Consider the following 16925-nt stretch of genomic DNA (forward strand, 5'->3'; position numbering starts at 1 on the left):
TGGCATATAAAGTCCAACACGATGAAGGAGAGTAGGCACATTCGAGCTCGCTACCTTATGATACACGTTACTCCAACTTGTGTTCTGTTTTTTTCTCGATTTCCCATTTTTTGTCTCGCGAGTATATGAGAAGAGCAAATAAACTCACGGTACTGTGTGTTCGGCTCACCCATGTAAAGCAATTCCTTTTTAAGATGACAGTAGTATGCTATGATTTTACGGACATGCATGGCATACAGAATGCGCACGCCACAGTTCTACCCAACACAGCTCTCAGAACATGTCTGACGCACGCGATTTCAAATTGGGGATATTAAATTCCTGTGCGAGTAGAATTTGTACCACTGTCTACTCCGATTGGATTGCAAGAACGGGACTATTCCGTGCCGACTACGGAGCATATTCAAATCGAAAGGTTTTGTCATCCAGCATAGGTCATTTTTGGTCAAGGTTTTGTCGCCTCTTATCTTTTGGCACCGCATTTTATCAGCGGCATGATGACACAAACTTTACGTCTTCATGTGCCCGACGCAGAAGGGGTTGGCCTCGAAATGAATGAGTCTCATATGTCTGAACTCGCTCGTTGCACATCCCTACACTAGTTCATCCCAACGGTCTTCATCGCTGACCTCACTGCAATTGCGGTGACTTAAAAAAAGCCCTGATACGACAGTGGGTCGAGCTATAAGTCGACGATAAAGAAAGAACCGATGAAAGCCTTGAAGATACAGAGACTGCTGAAAGAGCGCACGAGCAATCGAACATGAAGAAATGCATTGAACTGTGTGATAAAATGTGATGTCGCGGAGCACAAAGCCCTAATCGGCCTATAAGCACCACTGTTGTGTGTTGTAATAATAATAATAATCCAAACGGTCTTCAGCCATGTTTTTCAGAAAAAAACATTCGGAAAATTCATCATGAATTATAACCAAAGGTCGACAGATTCTCAAGATCAAGTCATATTTCTGTGTGTCTCGCTTATTGGCTACAGTAGGCTACCCAACACAGTGACCTTGGATATGTAAAAACTATTATCGCAGGATATTTTGCAATGACTTAAACAAATATTACAGGTACACAATAACAGATAGTTCTGTCACCAACCCAAACTTATACCCTTTGCGCTCCATACTTTAATAGCCCTTGAAGAGGTAGAAATTTCCAAATGTGAGTCTGTAACGATGGTATTTACCTCGTGCCTCGCGCTAATCGAACAGTTATTGCGAAATTATGACGATTGTTCAGCGAAAGAAAGTAGGAAGTTAATTTGACGTCATTTTTCAGCCTGTCAGAGGCTCAGACGGGCTGATATACTGTATGCCTGCCACTACAACAGCTTCCAAACCAGGTTTTCGGTTACGTATTAATTATATTGCGAAAATATTAGACTACTACGGCTTGTGATACCTACAATTAGTGGTGCGTCGTAAGTTAAACAAGTTACAATTGAGTCGCAACTACAAACGTTACACTTCCTTGAATTTCCTATTAGGTTTATTTTAAATATTTAACATCATAAAAATTAAAATTTATTCACGATTTTCATTTAAAAGCCCTGACCTAAACTAAATAAATCAACCTCCGACGTCTCGGTAATGGTTCTGGAGTGAGGTCTAAAACCCGATAATGCTAACGTCTTACAAAGAAAACTCCTTGCTTTCATCGCATTGCAAAGGACACCAAAAATCGCGTTGGATGGTGATATATCTGTGTTTCCATAGAACTCATTGCAATTTTAAATAGCTTTAATTGGGCGCGAATTGAAATATTTAAGTATAGTCATACTATCGGGCAGTTTAAGCGCCCAACTCCAGACCCAACCAGGGCTGTATTTAAAACAAACGGCGTTTTATAATACTTTATTTAAATTAAAAGATGTTCTAAACAGTGTTTTGAAAATGCCATTTTATAAAAATTAAGTTGTTTTCTTTTCATTTCAAAAGATCATTGTGCCATAATTGTGCGAATACCTTCGAAAAACATGTAGTGTAAGCATACGGACGAAATGCTCCCTAGATATAGATCATTGGTACGGTATGGATGATCTGATGATGATGATGACCGCCGACCGTCAAAATGTTACATAACGATGTGGTATTAGTTAAAGATATTTTTGGTCTGTTTATGACAGGAGTCGGAAGCATTTTTCATATTTTTAATTCTCAATGTCAATCCACTATGACGTCATAATTGAAGATTTGTCTCGTCATGGCAAAAAAATTAAGAAAACAATAAAAACATGTTTTAAAATAGAGCCATGCTTTAAATATGTTGTTTTACATCAGTGGTTCCCAACGTTTTTCAACCCACGTACCATTTCGAGGTTTTATGCAGTGCTCGCGTACCCCCTACATAAGTTACTCGCGCCGAACGTGGTCAAAAAGTGTACCCACAGAAGATAATCTGCCCATTTTAGGGCGCAATATATGATTTCTGTAGTGGATCTATTTGGAATTCTTGTGGTCAAATATATGAAAACGGAATTTGGTTAGGTGAGAATCCGAATGCTTTATGACTAAATCTCGTCCCATTAGGCCGTCCTCGGTGGGATTGCCCCTACCCACGACGAGGACGTTACAACGGCGACGACGGTTTCAAGAAACTCAAAATCAACCCCACCTGAACTAATAACTCCTTTCGGTCAAAAAAAAAAGAACCTACTCGCGTACGACTTGGAAGACCTTCGCGTACCACTAGTGGTACGCGTACCACAGGTTGGGAACCACTGTTTTAAATAGAACAGAGTCTCGCCAAGCGTTCCATACACTTGAACTTCCTATGGATTTCAGGATTCGGACGTGTCGGTCGTAACAAAGAAGAAGACCGACCCACAAGATCGACAACATCAGGCGCAATTTTAGATATATCACAATCGCAAACTATACCTCTCAAAATGGAGATCAATCGTGACCATTTCTGTAGAAAGAGTGGAAGTCCGAACCGCGCGATGTCAGCAGAGACTCACAACACCAAGGCCTCAATAAGAGATAAGATTCGTCCATTTTAACCCGACATAATACCGGATATTGCGGGTTAAATCTGCAATGCTGGTTGGGTGTAATGGGTGTAATGGCGACGGATTGCTGACATTTCGTTTGACTATGGAGCATTTTCAACGAGCATACCTGTGATTACCCATATATAGACTATATGTCATTGAAGCTGTCAGGAATCCTGTCGTTATTATTGCGATATCAGGCGTACTAACTATCAGTTCACTACAGTGTCTGTCGAAGAACTTGCTATATCGTCAAATACAATAATGTAAGAAGGCTTATTGCAATCAAATCCTATGGTGCACAAGATCATTATAGTCGAGCACCCAAACCCTACATCAACTGCTTTTCTCAGATTTATACAGTGATCTGTTCATGCAATGTTTTTATTCGCACAAATTCCTTCAATACATTACCATATACAAAAGGTCATGTATTCGTTATGATGCCGGAGCGCTGCGGTCAGCCTTCAGTGAGAATCGGTTTCATCGGGGAAAGAGTCCGTGGGCAAACTAATCCTGGGAATTTGCAAAGCTTGCGAACCAATTCCTGAAAAGTAAATTATCCAGTGCCTAATTGACTAGGTTATTCCATGATGACGTCAATGCGTAATGGATTCATAAGCGGAGGTGTTCAAAGTAGGTGCTGGGGTAGATTTACAAGAAAAACCACGAAATACATCTCGATTAGGAGCAGAAGTAGCAATTTCCAGGTTTTAAAAATAGATTTGGTCGTTGCGTCATATACTTTTAGCAGTTAATCGGAAGTAGCTACATTGACTGACGCACAATGACCAATGACACTATGCTAACAGGTATACGATTCTTTAAAATATATTCAGATACCATGATAGAAGGACTATATTCCGCACAGCTGTCATTAAAATTTCAAGCATAACATTGATGAAAGCATCTCCTAAAAATACTTTCTGTTGAAAGTGAGTAGTTTTGCCGAAGAAAACTGTAATCCGAAGTGGAAGTATTCTACACACATTACTACTTGACTTAGTAGTAATAATGAGCAAAAATATTTTAGGAAGAATGAGTACTTCGATAACATAATTCCCTCTGGGTATAAACATAAGTAATACCTTAACCCGGTACTTGATTAAAACAATGTATAAAAGAGGTGATTCAAGTTGTCACGTGACTACATAGTGCACTTAGTGCAAAAAGTTAGTATGAAAAGTATTCAAGTATGTTGTTGAAGGAGTAGATTGGGACGAGGGAAGTAAGTAGTGGGAAAAGATTAAACCCATCTGAGTACTTTGAACATGTAGCAATACTATATTATCGACCACCTCCGGACTGGACATACGCAATATGCAATATGCATATAGGCTACATCGGGAGAGTATCAAACGGTACGTTTGTATTTTGCACTATACTGACATAAGTCTGATAGCTTTGACTTACCAATTGGTTCTTTGTCAGACAGTACCCAGATCTAGTGGTGATTGGGATGATTGGAAGAACTATTTTCGTTGATGGGTAAGATGTACTTCCGCGGCAGAGAGGACCCACTTGGCAGACCAATCCTTTTCTGCGGTCGCATCGTCCGTATCGGTTGAATAAACCACCACAGCGTTCGTATTGTTTCTTAGGTCTGACGCACACGTAGCAGCAACTGAAACGATAAATATATTGTTGATTCAGAAACCAAGATATAGTTTTTTTGTTAGTGACAAGAAGGCAACAATACGCAGATGTATTCAAAATAATCATTGACGTGCCTATGCTCAACACATGCTACATCAGCGGCGGGCAATATACAGACCCGGCCAGCGACAGAATTTCGATCTGCCTCCTCAGAGAGTTTTACCCTGAAAGTGAATTTCTAATATGAAAGTTATGACAAACTGTAAGCGTCACTGAATAAATCCAAGTTTGAGAAAGATGGTCATGAAACTATGTCCTGTTCGGGTCTACATACAATTGCCGGCAAACATTTTCGACCACGAACATATTGACAATGCAAAGCAGCGATCCAATGTAACTGATGTTCACGTGCAGTTTTTACTAAAGGTTCTATATACGATATTCAGCCGGAGTTCAAAGAGCTTATTGAGAACTTTGATCGACTACAGATATCTGATTGACTTTAATAGCTCTTAAAGTAAATTACGGTAAATACTGTTTTGGTCTCTGTGCTTTAAATTTAAAGTTTAACTTTAATACGTTTTATTCCTTGTATAGGTGGATAAAAGCTCGATTAATGTATCGATTCCGGGACCCCCCGAGCACCCCACGTCATTTCCCCACATCAGTCCCGCCGACCGGAGAAGTTTCCGGCCCTTATGCTACATGCTAACAGCACCTACCCGCATCTGTCCTTTTCGAGAATCTTTCCTTGTGGACATTTCGGTCTTGGACAGGACCTGGTACATGGCGCTCAACTCAGTGATTTCGATGGTGATGCTCCATGCACTGCACCGACGTAAAACAAAACGACGAGACACAAAGTATTCATAATCTCAGCTCCCAATATTATAAAACTATTCTACAAATATAGATCTATTTCAGATATATTTCTACCTCGCATGATAACAAATTGGCCCTAGCGACTAATAGCGTTAGCTGCATATTGGTTTGATATCATGTCGGCCGTCGAACACAAGTATGGAGAACAAATAAGATATGGTGATTGGCTAGCGCCGGGGCTTTGGCAAGCAGAAATATATCTAGATACGAACTGTTTGTTTGTATTCTCCTGCAACCAGATGGCCTACGTGACAAAGTGATACGTTTTGGAGTAATCAAGTATGTTTCGTTTTGGAGTACTCAGGTATGTTTCGTCTTGGCAGGAATCAGCGAAATGGACGGTTTCTGTCTCTACAGTATGCATGACATTCCGCTGTATTATCGTTGCATGTTGGCATAACCACATGACTTAGATCAGGGGTGGGCAAACTACGGCCCGCGGGACGCATGCGGCCCGCAACACCGTTCTGTGCGGCCCGCGAGAGTCAAAATAGTATTGAAAATATTGATAAAATGAGTACTAAATATCGAAATAATGCAGGAGGCGCGCATCTGAAAGGGGGCGCGAAGCTGAGCTGGAAAAATTTTTCGCACTCCGCGCGATTTACACCCAAATCCTTATGATTGATCTATATTTAGTAGGAATTTCATATATAAAATCTCTCATCCACAGTCGTAACCTTCCATGCCATCAAACTAGCCGTTAGGTTTGCTAGCATCCTACATGGTTGCGTTTTGTGATATGACGATAAGGGGGCTCGAAATCTTTTACCATCATAGGTGGGGGGGGGGCGGCATGTCTTGGGAAAGTTTGAGAACCACTGTTCTAAGGTAAATTCTTCCTATATTGTTTTTATGTTTAATTTCTGGCGCGACCATCTCAAGGCCCATACGCAGTTTGAAAGGTTTCAACTGCTAAACATCACAGAAATCCTAAACGAGATTGATATAACGCAGAGCGAATGTTTGTAGTTGTTATAATTGTATATCTGACTCCAGAAGGTTGCGTTTACAATTCGCTGCGTGTTCTTCTTTCGTTCGACGGACCGGCGTAACCGGGACGTACGGCCTTGTTGGCTGACATACCACGAAGCCTGTCTATTGCACACGTATTCGATGGATCACACTGACGAATATATTTTGTTTCCGTCTCCACGACTTGTAACTTTATTGAATCACGTACGGCAATGCCACGGACTTCCGAATCAGCGAAATATCATGAATGAATGACCGTCTCTCATAGCCACGAGAGAGTACATGCACAAATTGTTATCTACGTTCACACGACAAAATATACGACTCACAAAGGTCTTATCAGGTTTCAGTTCAGGGAATTACGTAAGGTTTACCAACTCCTTATCGAATAATATTTAAATGGTGCTATACCAATATACTCCGTTAAAAGTTCCCCCTTCCCACCAAAAGAACTTGGTGTAAAAAAAACGAGTATATTGGTCAATATCTCAAACCTAGGGTCATACAACATATGGACTGGGGCTAATCATAGGGACTGGAGACAGGAAACGATTTTATATGCAGGGGCAAAAGTAAACTAATGAAACGAAATACCATCCAAGCGTGGCATTCGGAAACCCTATTTTACCTAACCATCCCGGGATGACACGAAATCACACTATTACGCCCTAGAGGCAACTGAAACACAGATCAACAATAGTGTTCAAACAAAACAAAGAAATAAAATACATAATTTAACCAGCACAAAAGCGGTACCACCGTGACATCAACGGTCACTACGCAAGCAACAACAACATTATATCACCAATAAAATAAAATAAAATAAACATAATAATTAGCCCAAAAGCGATACCATAGAGACATTCACGATCTCATTGCTTGCAATAACATACCATTATTAAACACAAATGCAGAACTAAAATATTAATATCACAAAAGCGGGACAACGGATACCTTATCGGTCCCTTCGCATGCAAAACACAAGTTAATGAAAATTAATAATAAAGATCAACAAAATGAAACACAATACAATGCGATTCATAGACGAAACCAGTCTATAGGTACTGACGAAAGCCATCAACGTGTATGCAAGGTCAACACCATAATTCATCCAGCAAACATGCTTCAAAACCCACAGAACATGCTATTCACTGTCATCAATCACTTCTTCTACTTCCTCATTATAACTGTTAACCCGTCCAGCGGGAAAAGCAATCATTCCTACCAAATCCGTGTTGCTCGTACGTCTACGTAACAACAGAGGGCTGGTGACAATCCAACAATCCTTCTACAGTGACCATTTCAAATATGACGCACTACTCCGTGAAGCATAAGCGGGCATACACGAGCCTAACATTCTGAAGTCCGCACATATTACTACAACGCATACTTTAGCAACGAGCTTCGGTGACCCCACCTTACATTCTATGACGGGAGTCACAACATGATGCAGCAATCCTGCATTTACACAACATATCAATGTATAAGGCACAATTTTCATCACGCATATCTTCATTCTACGCGATTTAATGCAACACGTAATCATTCAAATGTCTTGGTCTAACAATTCGTCTCCCTCTGGACGTATATCTTGGACTTGACTCGTTGAGAGTTCTGCCTTCATTACATGTTTGGGTCTTAGATTTGGATTCATGCCCATTATTATCGCGATCGACATCCACAGGTAAGCATTCAGAGATACGCTCTCGGGACGCGCTACCAATACTACTCGGACAGTCGCTCTCGCTGTCATCACTACCGGACGAAATTACACCTGCGTCAACCGGATTAGCCGCGGAATTTAGTACCGATTCGTCCGCATCAACGGGCGGAAACTGCTGAACGAAATCATCGAACGCGTCGTTATCTACATCAAATGGTGGAAAGTAACACACTTTCAGTCTGTCAATCGACACGATTTTCTCTTTCCACTTAATCAACAAAGTGAAGGACTTCCCCGATTTCGATCTCTCGATTACCTTGTAAGGACCCACATACCAGAAATCAAAAGCGGTCTTTTTACCCCTCTCGTTTTTTACATAAACATGTGAACAAACCATGAGATCCGGCGGAACGTACGCATTTACATTGGTTCGTATGTTGGACTTATTGAAATTCAAGTTCTCGAAAAATTCCCGTACATCACAAAGCACCTCTGCTTGACTATTCTTGAACTTATTCGGGTCATATTCAAAATAGGTTCCAGGTAACCGCACATTTTCCCCATATGTCATTTCCGCCGCGGAATAATCATACCCCTCGCGCACAGAGGCATTCAATGACAAAATCACAAAAGGCAATAGCCTATCCCAGGCCGCGGGATTATTAGCGCACCGCAAACCGCGCTTTATCCGCCGAATCCCCGTCTCGGAGATCGAATTCTGCTGTGGTGAAAGTGCCAACGAAAATGAATGTTTACATTCAAGGACCGACATGAACTTTTCCCATTCATACGAAGTAAACACTGAGCCCCGGTCTGACCTTATAACCATAGGTGCTCCACGATCCTTTACAAAACCATCAATCAAAGCACGGATCACTGTGTCGGTATCTTGTCTTTTCATGGGGACTGCATTAGTATAATTTGTGACACGATCAACGATTATAAGAAAATATCGATTACCATCTTCCGTTTCACGAAGCGGACCAGCGATGTCAATTGAAATGTCGACATTACGATCACTACGGCGCGGCACATGTTTTAAAGCGGAACGCACATGACGAATTATTTTGCTTTTGCTACACATCGGACACGCCCGCACAGATTCTCGTAACCAACGATCCATGTCAGGGAACACGTAATGCCGTTTAGCGAATGCCAACGTCGCACGAATACCGGGATGCGACAACGAATGCACATGTTCAAACAACTCACGCCTCATATGACGTGGAACCCACACTCGTGGAATTACAGACGACCTCTGTGATTTAGCGTCTACATCTGGGACGTGACAAATCACGCCCATCTCACACCCGACCAACTTCAACTCTATCAACTTCAAACCAGTCTCACTCAAAGTACGCTCACGAAATTCTGCCAATTCCTTGTCTTGCCTCTGTGCAACTGCAATACGCTTTATAAAATCAGGCTTCAAGCCCTATGGCACAACAAATTCATTAATCTCGACACGAGACAAACAATCGGAAACAGAATTGAAAATACCGCGAATACATGTAGATTTATTTACAAAGTAATTAATGTATTCAAGAAACCGAAACATCGCTGGATCAGCACACTCTTTTGGGTTGATAATCATCTTGGCCAACACCTGACAGTCTGTGACCAAACTCACTGACCTGCCCATGCAAAAATCTCGAAAATGCTGCAGAGCCATGAATACAGCATATGTCTCTCTCTTCACCGCTGACCACTTTCGCTGAGACGCAGTTAAACTCTTGCTGAAGAAAGCCAGGGGCACATACCTGCCGTTCTGGTACTCGTTGATAACTGCACCCACTGCGACCTGACTCGCGTCCGTCGCAAGCTGTATAGGCCCTTGAAATGTTGGAAAAGCCAAGCTCGCCGTCTCTATCAAAGCTGCCTTGATCTGCTCAAATGCCTTCTGCGCCGCACTGGACCATTTAAGCTTACTTCGAGCACTTGTTCCTTTCAATAAATCGTAGAGCGGCTGCATAATCGCTGAGCAATTCTTGATGTTTCTCGAATAATAATTAACCATGCCGATCATACGCCTCACCTCGCGAACAGTCTTTGGCACTGGAAATTTCACAATCGCCTCAACTCGTCTGGGATCTGGTCTGATGCCATCCTTGTCAATCAAAAACCCCAAAAATCGAACTGACTCTGCTCCAAATTTACACTTCTCAATAGACAACGAAAGGGACTCACTCTTCAATTTCTCAAAAATTACCCGCAACGTCTCCAAATGAGACTTCTCGTCCGGCGTTGCTACAACAATATCATCACAATACAGAAAAGTGTTAGGAATGTCACCAAGCAACTCGTAAGCCAATTTACACCATTGATCTCCACTGGACCGAAAACCGAACGGACACACATTGTACTGAAATTTACCGATTTCTTTAGCATAAAACGCAGTCAAATGGCGGTCTGACTCTGCCACTTCAATGTTATGATACGCGCTCGCTATATCAAGAGTGGAAAAAACTTTGGCCCCTGCCATTTGCGTTCGCATCGATGCAATATTCGGCAGTGGATAACATTGAGGGACCACATGCGAATTCAAATACCGATAATCGATGCACAACCGTACACCAGGAGGTTTCCCCTCAACGTGACCCTGCTTTGGAACACACACGATCGGCGAGCAAAAATCTGAATCCGATTTTGAAATGATACCGCGCTCCAACATTTCTTTAATCTGCCGCCGGACCTCAAACAAATACTGCGGTGGGATCGACCGTGGTTTTGGAGACTTTAAATAACCGAACGTTTTTATTCTCATGACATGTTTCATATCGCGCCGTTTCACAGGTTGCCGGACCAAAATCTCCGGAAACTCTTTAAGTAAATCAGCATACGGCGTGCGTTCACTTGCATCAATATGCGCGACAATAGACGAAAATTTATCTTGAGACAATTTAATAACAACACTGCGGTCACGCGTTGCGAGCTCATCAAGCTCCGGATCCAGAATTAACTTATGCTTTTTCATGAAATTCCAACCCAATATAGGCTTAGACACTTCCGTTATCACAAAAGGACATTCAAGTGGTTCATTATCACCGAACTGCAACATCAAAGTTTTAGTACCATACGCATTAATCACAGAACCATTTGCTCCCCGAAATTGCCATTTCGGCGTATAATGCCGAATCACGTGTTCACTAGCTGGTAAATTAGAAATCATGGAACCACTGTCACTCAAGAAATTCAAACCATTTAACTTATCAAACGCATAAGCCAGATACTCAAAATCAAAAGAATTAATACTTGGAACACTCGAACGAAGGCCACTGCCATGTAGTCATGAACTACGATCAAAATATTTACATCCACGATCGCATGAAAAGCTCCGATCACCATATCGATGATGATTCTGGCATACCCATTCAGTATTACTGCCACCTCGGGTACCAACGTTGCCGCCCCGATAATATCGCGTACCTCCGCGGTTTGACTCAGCCCCATTCCACGACATGGGAGAATGGTTCAAAGAGTTATTGCTATCATCACTTGGTTGGACTTTAACAGCAGCCAATTTCAATTCCGCCATTTGCTTTTCCACACTAGCGAGTTGCTTACTCATCGACTCGATCAACTGTGTATGTTCGTCGGATCTAACCGTGCGCTCCGTTTCCTGTTTTTCCACACTTACTTCATTAGTTTGAATGGAGTTATTACCCTGATTCGCCCCCCCCCCCCATACAGCTCAACCGCGCGCTGACACATAGTATCAAAATCATCTCTATAATGTCCACGTAATGCGAAAGCGATGTCGGGTCTGCAGTACTGCAAGAACACGTGGCGCTTGAACCCCGACATATACGGTGAATTATCGGTACCCGCAAACTCATTAATCCGCGATCGCAAATCTCTGGGATCCATACCCGGAACTGCCTCGGCATAAAAGTTATCCAACTTCTGATTAATCGGAACATCAAAACAGTCCAACAAAACCTGTTTAACCGTCTCCCGCCGGCGTGGGTATTTTTACCCATTGCCGTTAGAGGGAAGCCTACTGTATTAGAACCACTATATATCCCGTTCTAATCGTGCTAGGTCGCTGCTGTTCATGTCTGCGGATAGATATTGTTTGTGCCAGTTCATTGATACCATATTATTTGATATATATTATATCTAAGACGTCGAAATCGGATATCAAATACCGTAGATAAATATGTTGCAAAATACACTGTCTCGGCAACACGCGCGTCATTGACCACTCTCAGATAACGTACTGTATGTTTTGTTCTAGCCGTCTTAGAGCATAGTTGTTTCTTTCTGTGAAAAGCTAGTGTCCATACAAGTTCACACATATCTTCGTATCTGATATTAGTTACATATAAGGTGTTATAAATCTATGTGATAGGCCGCGTAACAAAGATATCCGCCGACAGCATCATTTCGCGGAAACGCGCGTTCCCGATACCCATCATATACCCTGTCGTATATTTGGTTATATTCGTCATAGCCAGTTGTTGTAGTTTGTTTCTATGAATAGTGCTTGTCAGCTTCTGATTTTCTTGCTAAAACAACTATACTAGTTATGTCTGCATCGCTCAAGGTTGCATTTGAAAACCGGGAAGAGAATTCTCGCAGCCTACCGTACCAGCTTCAAGCAGATGGATGAATACTGGTCACAAAACGGGATATGTATCGAGTTCTAATAGTGATATACCTTCATAGATTGTGTCTGTGAATAGTTGCTGCTTATACGATTCTAAATAATGGCTAATAGTCAAGTATAATTCGGAATAAATACAATATTACTCAGCGCATATACCTACGCAAAAGTGTTCATCTGGATATACAAAGAGCTGTCGTATAACGATATATATCTTTCGTTGTAGTAATGAAAGGCATTTACGGATTGCCTCTTTCAATAGAACTAGCCAATCTCCACCTTCAAGGCCAAAATAAACATTAGTTATGCCTATGTCACCCCAAGGCCGCTTCTAAAAATCGTGAAGAGAATTCCTGCAGACTACCACACTAGTGTCAAACGCAGGGACGAATATCTGTAACATAGTGTGTTATATCCTGAATTTTATCGGTAGTAGACATTCTTAGATTGTTTCTGTGGAGAGTACATGCCCATAAGATTATATCTACATCAGACTAACATCTAATAGTGATGTATATATCGCAACAAGACCAATTCTACACGCTGTGTATTCCCCGCAAACGTGTGTATCATGTCTGTATGAAGTGCTACCAACTAACGTCATAAACCTTACGTAGTGGTAAGATATGCGTTTGTGGTTTGTCCTTATGGTTAGGTCTTGACAATCTCCGTTTATCAATACTAAAGTGACCCATTTACGTGCTCAATAAGCTTTGTAAATGCCCTGGAAGGCTACGCTACCTAATAAATACACGCGCGTCACTCGCTCACTCGCCGATGACTCATTCACTCTGCGGTCTGGCGCGTGTTTATTGTGCAAACCGTCAGTATTGTATCTATCGGATAATGGCGATATTAGGGCGTATTAGATTGACTGAGCCATCTCCATGATCATGATTTCCTCGCCGATATGATTCACAAGAAGCCTATGTCACCAGATATCCATGTTAAGGTTTATAAAGAGTACAGTAAATGTAATACGTTTCTCATCAACGAATTCTCGGCTTGCTCTTGATATAAGTGGCCAGACACAGTGCTCGAAATGGTTTGAGTGGCGCAATCGGACGCGCGCTGAAGTTCTGAATCGAACGACACCTTGTTTGACGTGTTCCAATCCCATTAAGGTACAGTTTTTCGACTTTGAAAATTGAAGTAAAATTTTTCGAAAATTGCAGCTGGCGCCAATCGGTTCAAGTCGTAGCAATTTGCAATGCTTGGGCAGGGAACACTTCCGTCAATAGCGGCGATGTGTGCGTCAGACAAGTTCTCTAACAAAATGAGATATTTAGCTTTCTGCGACTGTACATTTTTGCCTTCAAATAGGTGTTCTAACATCATGAAATACCGTGCCGGGTCATTTTCGTTAAAAGGCCGATTGATAGTGGTCTCGCGAGAGGTGAATCTGTCCAGAGGTTCGTTGTCACTACTTTCCACTTCCATTTATAACAGTGAATAGCAATTGCTCATGCGAGAATTGAAAATGATTACCTTTTCGTTGCCCGTACACGCAAATGTCGTACTGCACACAGACGAATATTCAGACTTTATCTCGAAATAATGGCTATATCACTGAGAAAACAAAATTCAATGAACAATACGGAATTCACACAAACTTACTAGCAATTTCTAATTATAATTAACCTGTTCAACATACATGAAAACTTCCCAAACAACACAATTTTACCACATAGCTCGATACTCTGACATGACTAAACAATTAATTCTGATATTTATGCAGTTCAATACACACTCCACCACCGTATCTGAAACCAAAATACAATGGAAATCCCTGTCCGGGAAAGCTACTTAACTTCAAAATATGTTACAATCCTTCGTCTGTTCTGAGTAGGCGCTGTTCGTTGTCGTTTCTTCTGCGAGAACGTCGCGATGACTTTTGTTTCCGTCGTCGCTGTATTGCTGATTGATCTTTCTCGCCGTTGTGTAACGCAAATCTTTATATTGATCGTTTTCGGTCGGTCGGCCGGCCGGTCTTGATTAATTGAGCGTCGGGGTCACCCATATAACGCAGAGCGAATGTTTGTAGTTGTTATAATTGTATATCTGACTCCAGAAGGTTGCGTTTACAATTCGCTGCGTGTTCTTCTTTCGTTCGACGGACCGACGTAACCGGGACGTACGGCCTTGTTGGCTGACGTACCACGAAGCCTGTCTATTGCACACGTATTCGTTGGATCACACTGACGAATATATTTTGTTTCCGTCTCCACGACTTGTAACTTTATTGAATCACGTACGGCAATGCCACGGACTTCCGAATCAGCGAAATATCATGAATGAATGACCGTCTCTCATGGCCACGAGAGAGTACATGCACAAATTGTTGTCTACGTTCACACGACAAAATATACGACTCACAAAGGTCTTATCAGGTTTCAGTTCAGGGAATTACGTAATAAGGTTTACCAACTCCTTATCGAATAATATTTAAATGGTGTTATACCAATATACTCCGGTAAAATTGACATAATTCGGATCACGAGTGTGATTTCAGAATGGCCATTCCAGTTTTAATTATTCTAGTGATGTGCTTATAAAAAACGATTCGCGCGTGTCTTAGGTATATTCGATCTCATGCGTAGAATTATGGTATTTAAATTTTATCTACAAATAGTAGAAGCGTGTTTAAAGCTAACATGGTTATAATGCTGTCAGCAATGTGTCTCCTGGAACTGAACCAAAAGTGGAATTATTAAATCTATGACGAGATCGCTGCTCACAGATTTAAATTTCAATCCTGTTCTAAGAATCGGGACAACCGACTTTCATCTCTATAGTTTTGACAAATTGGTCATTGCGGTCGACCAGCCTATGAAATCTCGCCACTTTTCCTGACGCGTTTACGATATCATCAACGCAATATTTGATTTCTTTTAAATAAACATATATATTATCTCCATGTCCTCACTATAGTAAAGTACCAATAATGCATTTTGGTTTATAATCCCGATTTTATATAGTACGGCCCGCGAATGGATTCAGATTTTGAATGCGGCCCGCGAGCCCAAAAGTTTGCCCACCCCTGACTTAGATAGAGAGCTAAATATTAAGGTCATAGTTTATTCGATTAGGCCAGGATCAGGCCCTGGCCAGCATTAAACTCGATGTATGCTTCAATCACGAAAGTAGAATTGTCTATGAACCATTGAAAAACCTTCAAATAATATCTGACAACACTGTAACGTGTATGGCAACCAGGGTTTCTCTATATATAGACTTTGCCGAAGCTTAGACTGCTATAGGCATTGTCAAATGAGATGATGTCCCAGATCCCAAAGGCGAATGTGATCCCTGTCTCATTGCGTGGCGATATTTATGCTCCAGAGTCACGGGATGAAGCAATTAATCCTTGATAGTAACAAAATACCTCACTCGTTTAATGATCGAAAATGCTTCTCTATAATCGCCATATGGCAAGGTCAAGAGATAATTGTATCGGATTGAAGGACATCTTTATTTGGATAATCACAGGGTTGAACATGTGACACACACGGCTATGACAAAGTCTGCGTTTTTGCGAAAAATATAATTCATACAGTAAGCAGCATCCATTCCTACAGTGTAGCGAATATTGATATTCAAATACAAATAGAAACACTGTTACGGTTTTCTACTAAAGTGTGATCAAAGCTAGCTCTTTTGAAGGCATGCTGAAGCATAGTTAAGGAAAAGTGTGAATAGGGAGGCCAAGGTCCACAATTGTGTATATTAGCAGTAAGTTCTCAATTGAATGGTTTGTAAAAAGTAGATATAGGTAAATCCAGATTTCCCTACAATTAGATCATGATTCCTCCCTGGCGTTACTATCTATAGATGTTCACGGTGTTCGACCACTTGTTGTATATGCATACGGTTTTAATTGAATTGATTGACAGTCTTGATAGTCAAATTCTGTAATTACCCGGGATCTCAACGCATTAATCATTTCCCAGTCGCAAACAATTGAATATCGCGAACAGTACATATTTGAATATTGCGAAGGCGCCTGAGCGATTTAAAACATATTAAATATCTTTTGAGTAACATAGCTACCAATTAGCTAAGGCCGATATTCATGCGTTGTGACGTGTCATGTAGGGCTACCCTATTTTGGAAACCGGAAAGGAGGACACATTTTTAAAATCCTAAAGTTAATTTACCGAAACTGAAAATAGCTGATTTTAACTTATTCACTGGAAATCTTG

At 41.3% G+C, this 16925-nt stretch overlaps 1 protein-coding gene and 1 long non-coding RNA gene across 2 annotated transcripts in view; one reads left to right on the top strand and one right to left on the bottom strand.

Annotated features, from left to right (window-relative positions):
• The window catches only part of LOC145444715 (uncharacterized), a 201220-nt gene that overhangs the window by 157713 nt on the left and 26582 nt on the right, over positions 1–16925 (top strand). The window lies entirely within an intron of this gene.
• LOC145444568 (CCN family member 2-like) overlaps positions 3387–16925 on the bottom strand; it is a 50199-nt gene continuing 36660 nt past the window's right edge. The window contains exon 3 of the mRNA XM_080322579.1: positions 3387–3548. Within this exon, the coding sequence (XP_080178705.1) occupies positions 3462–3548 (87 nt within the window). The 3' untranslated portion in view covers positions 3387–3461. The remainder of the gene's footprint in view (positions 3549–16925) is intronic.

This window comes from Botryllus schlosseri, chromosome 1, assembly GCF_051294905.1.
Source record: "Botryllus schlosseri isolate E-star chromosome 1, Bs_hap1, whole genome shotgun sequence".
NCBI classification, from domain to species: Eukaryota; Metazoa; Chordata; class Ascidiacea; order Stolidobranchia; family Styelidae; genus Botryllus; species Botryllus schlosseri.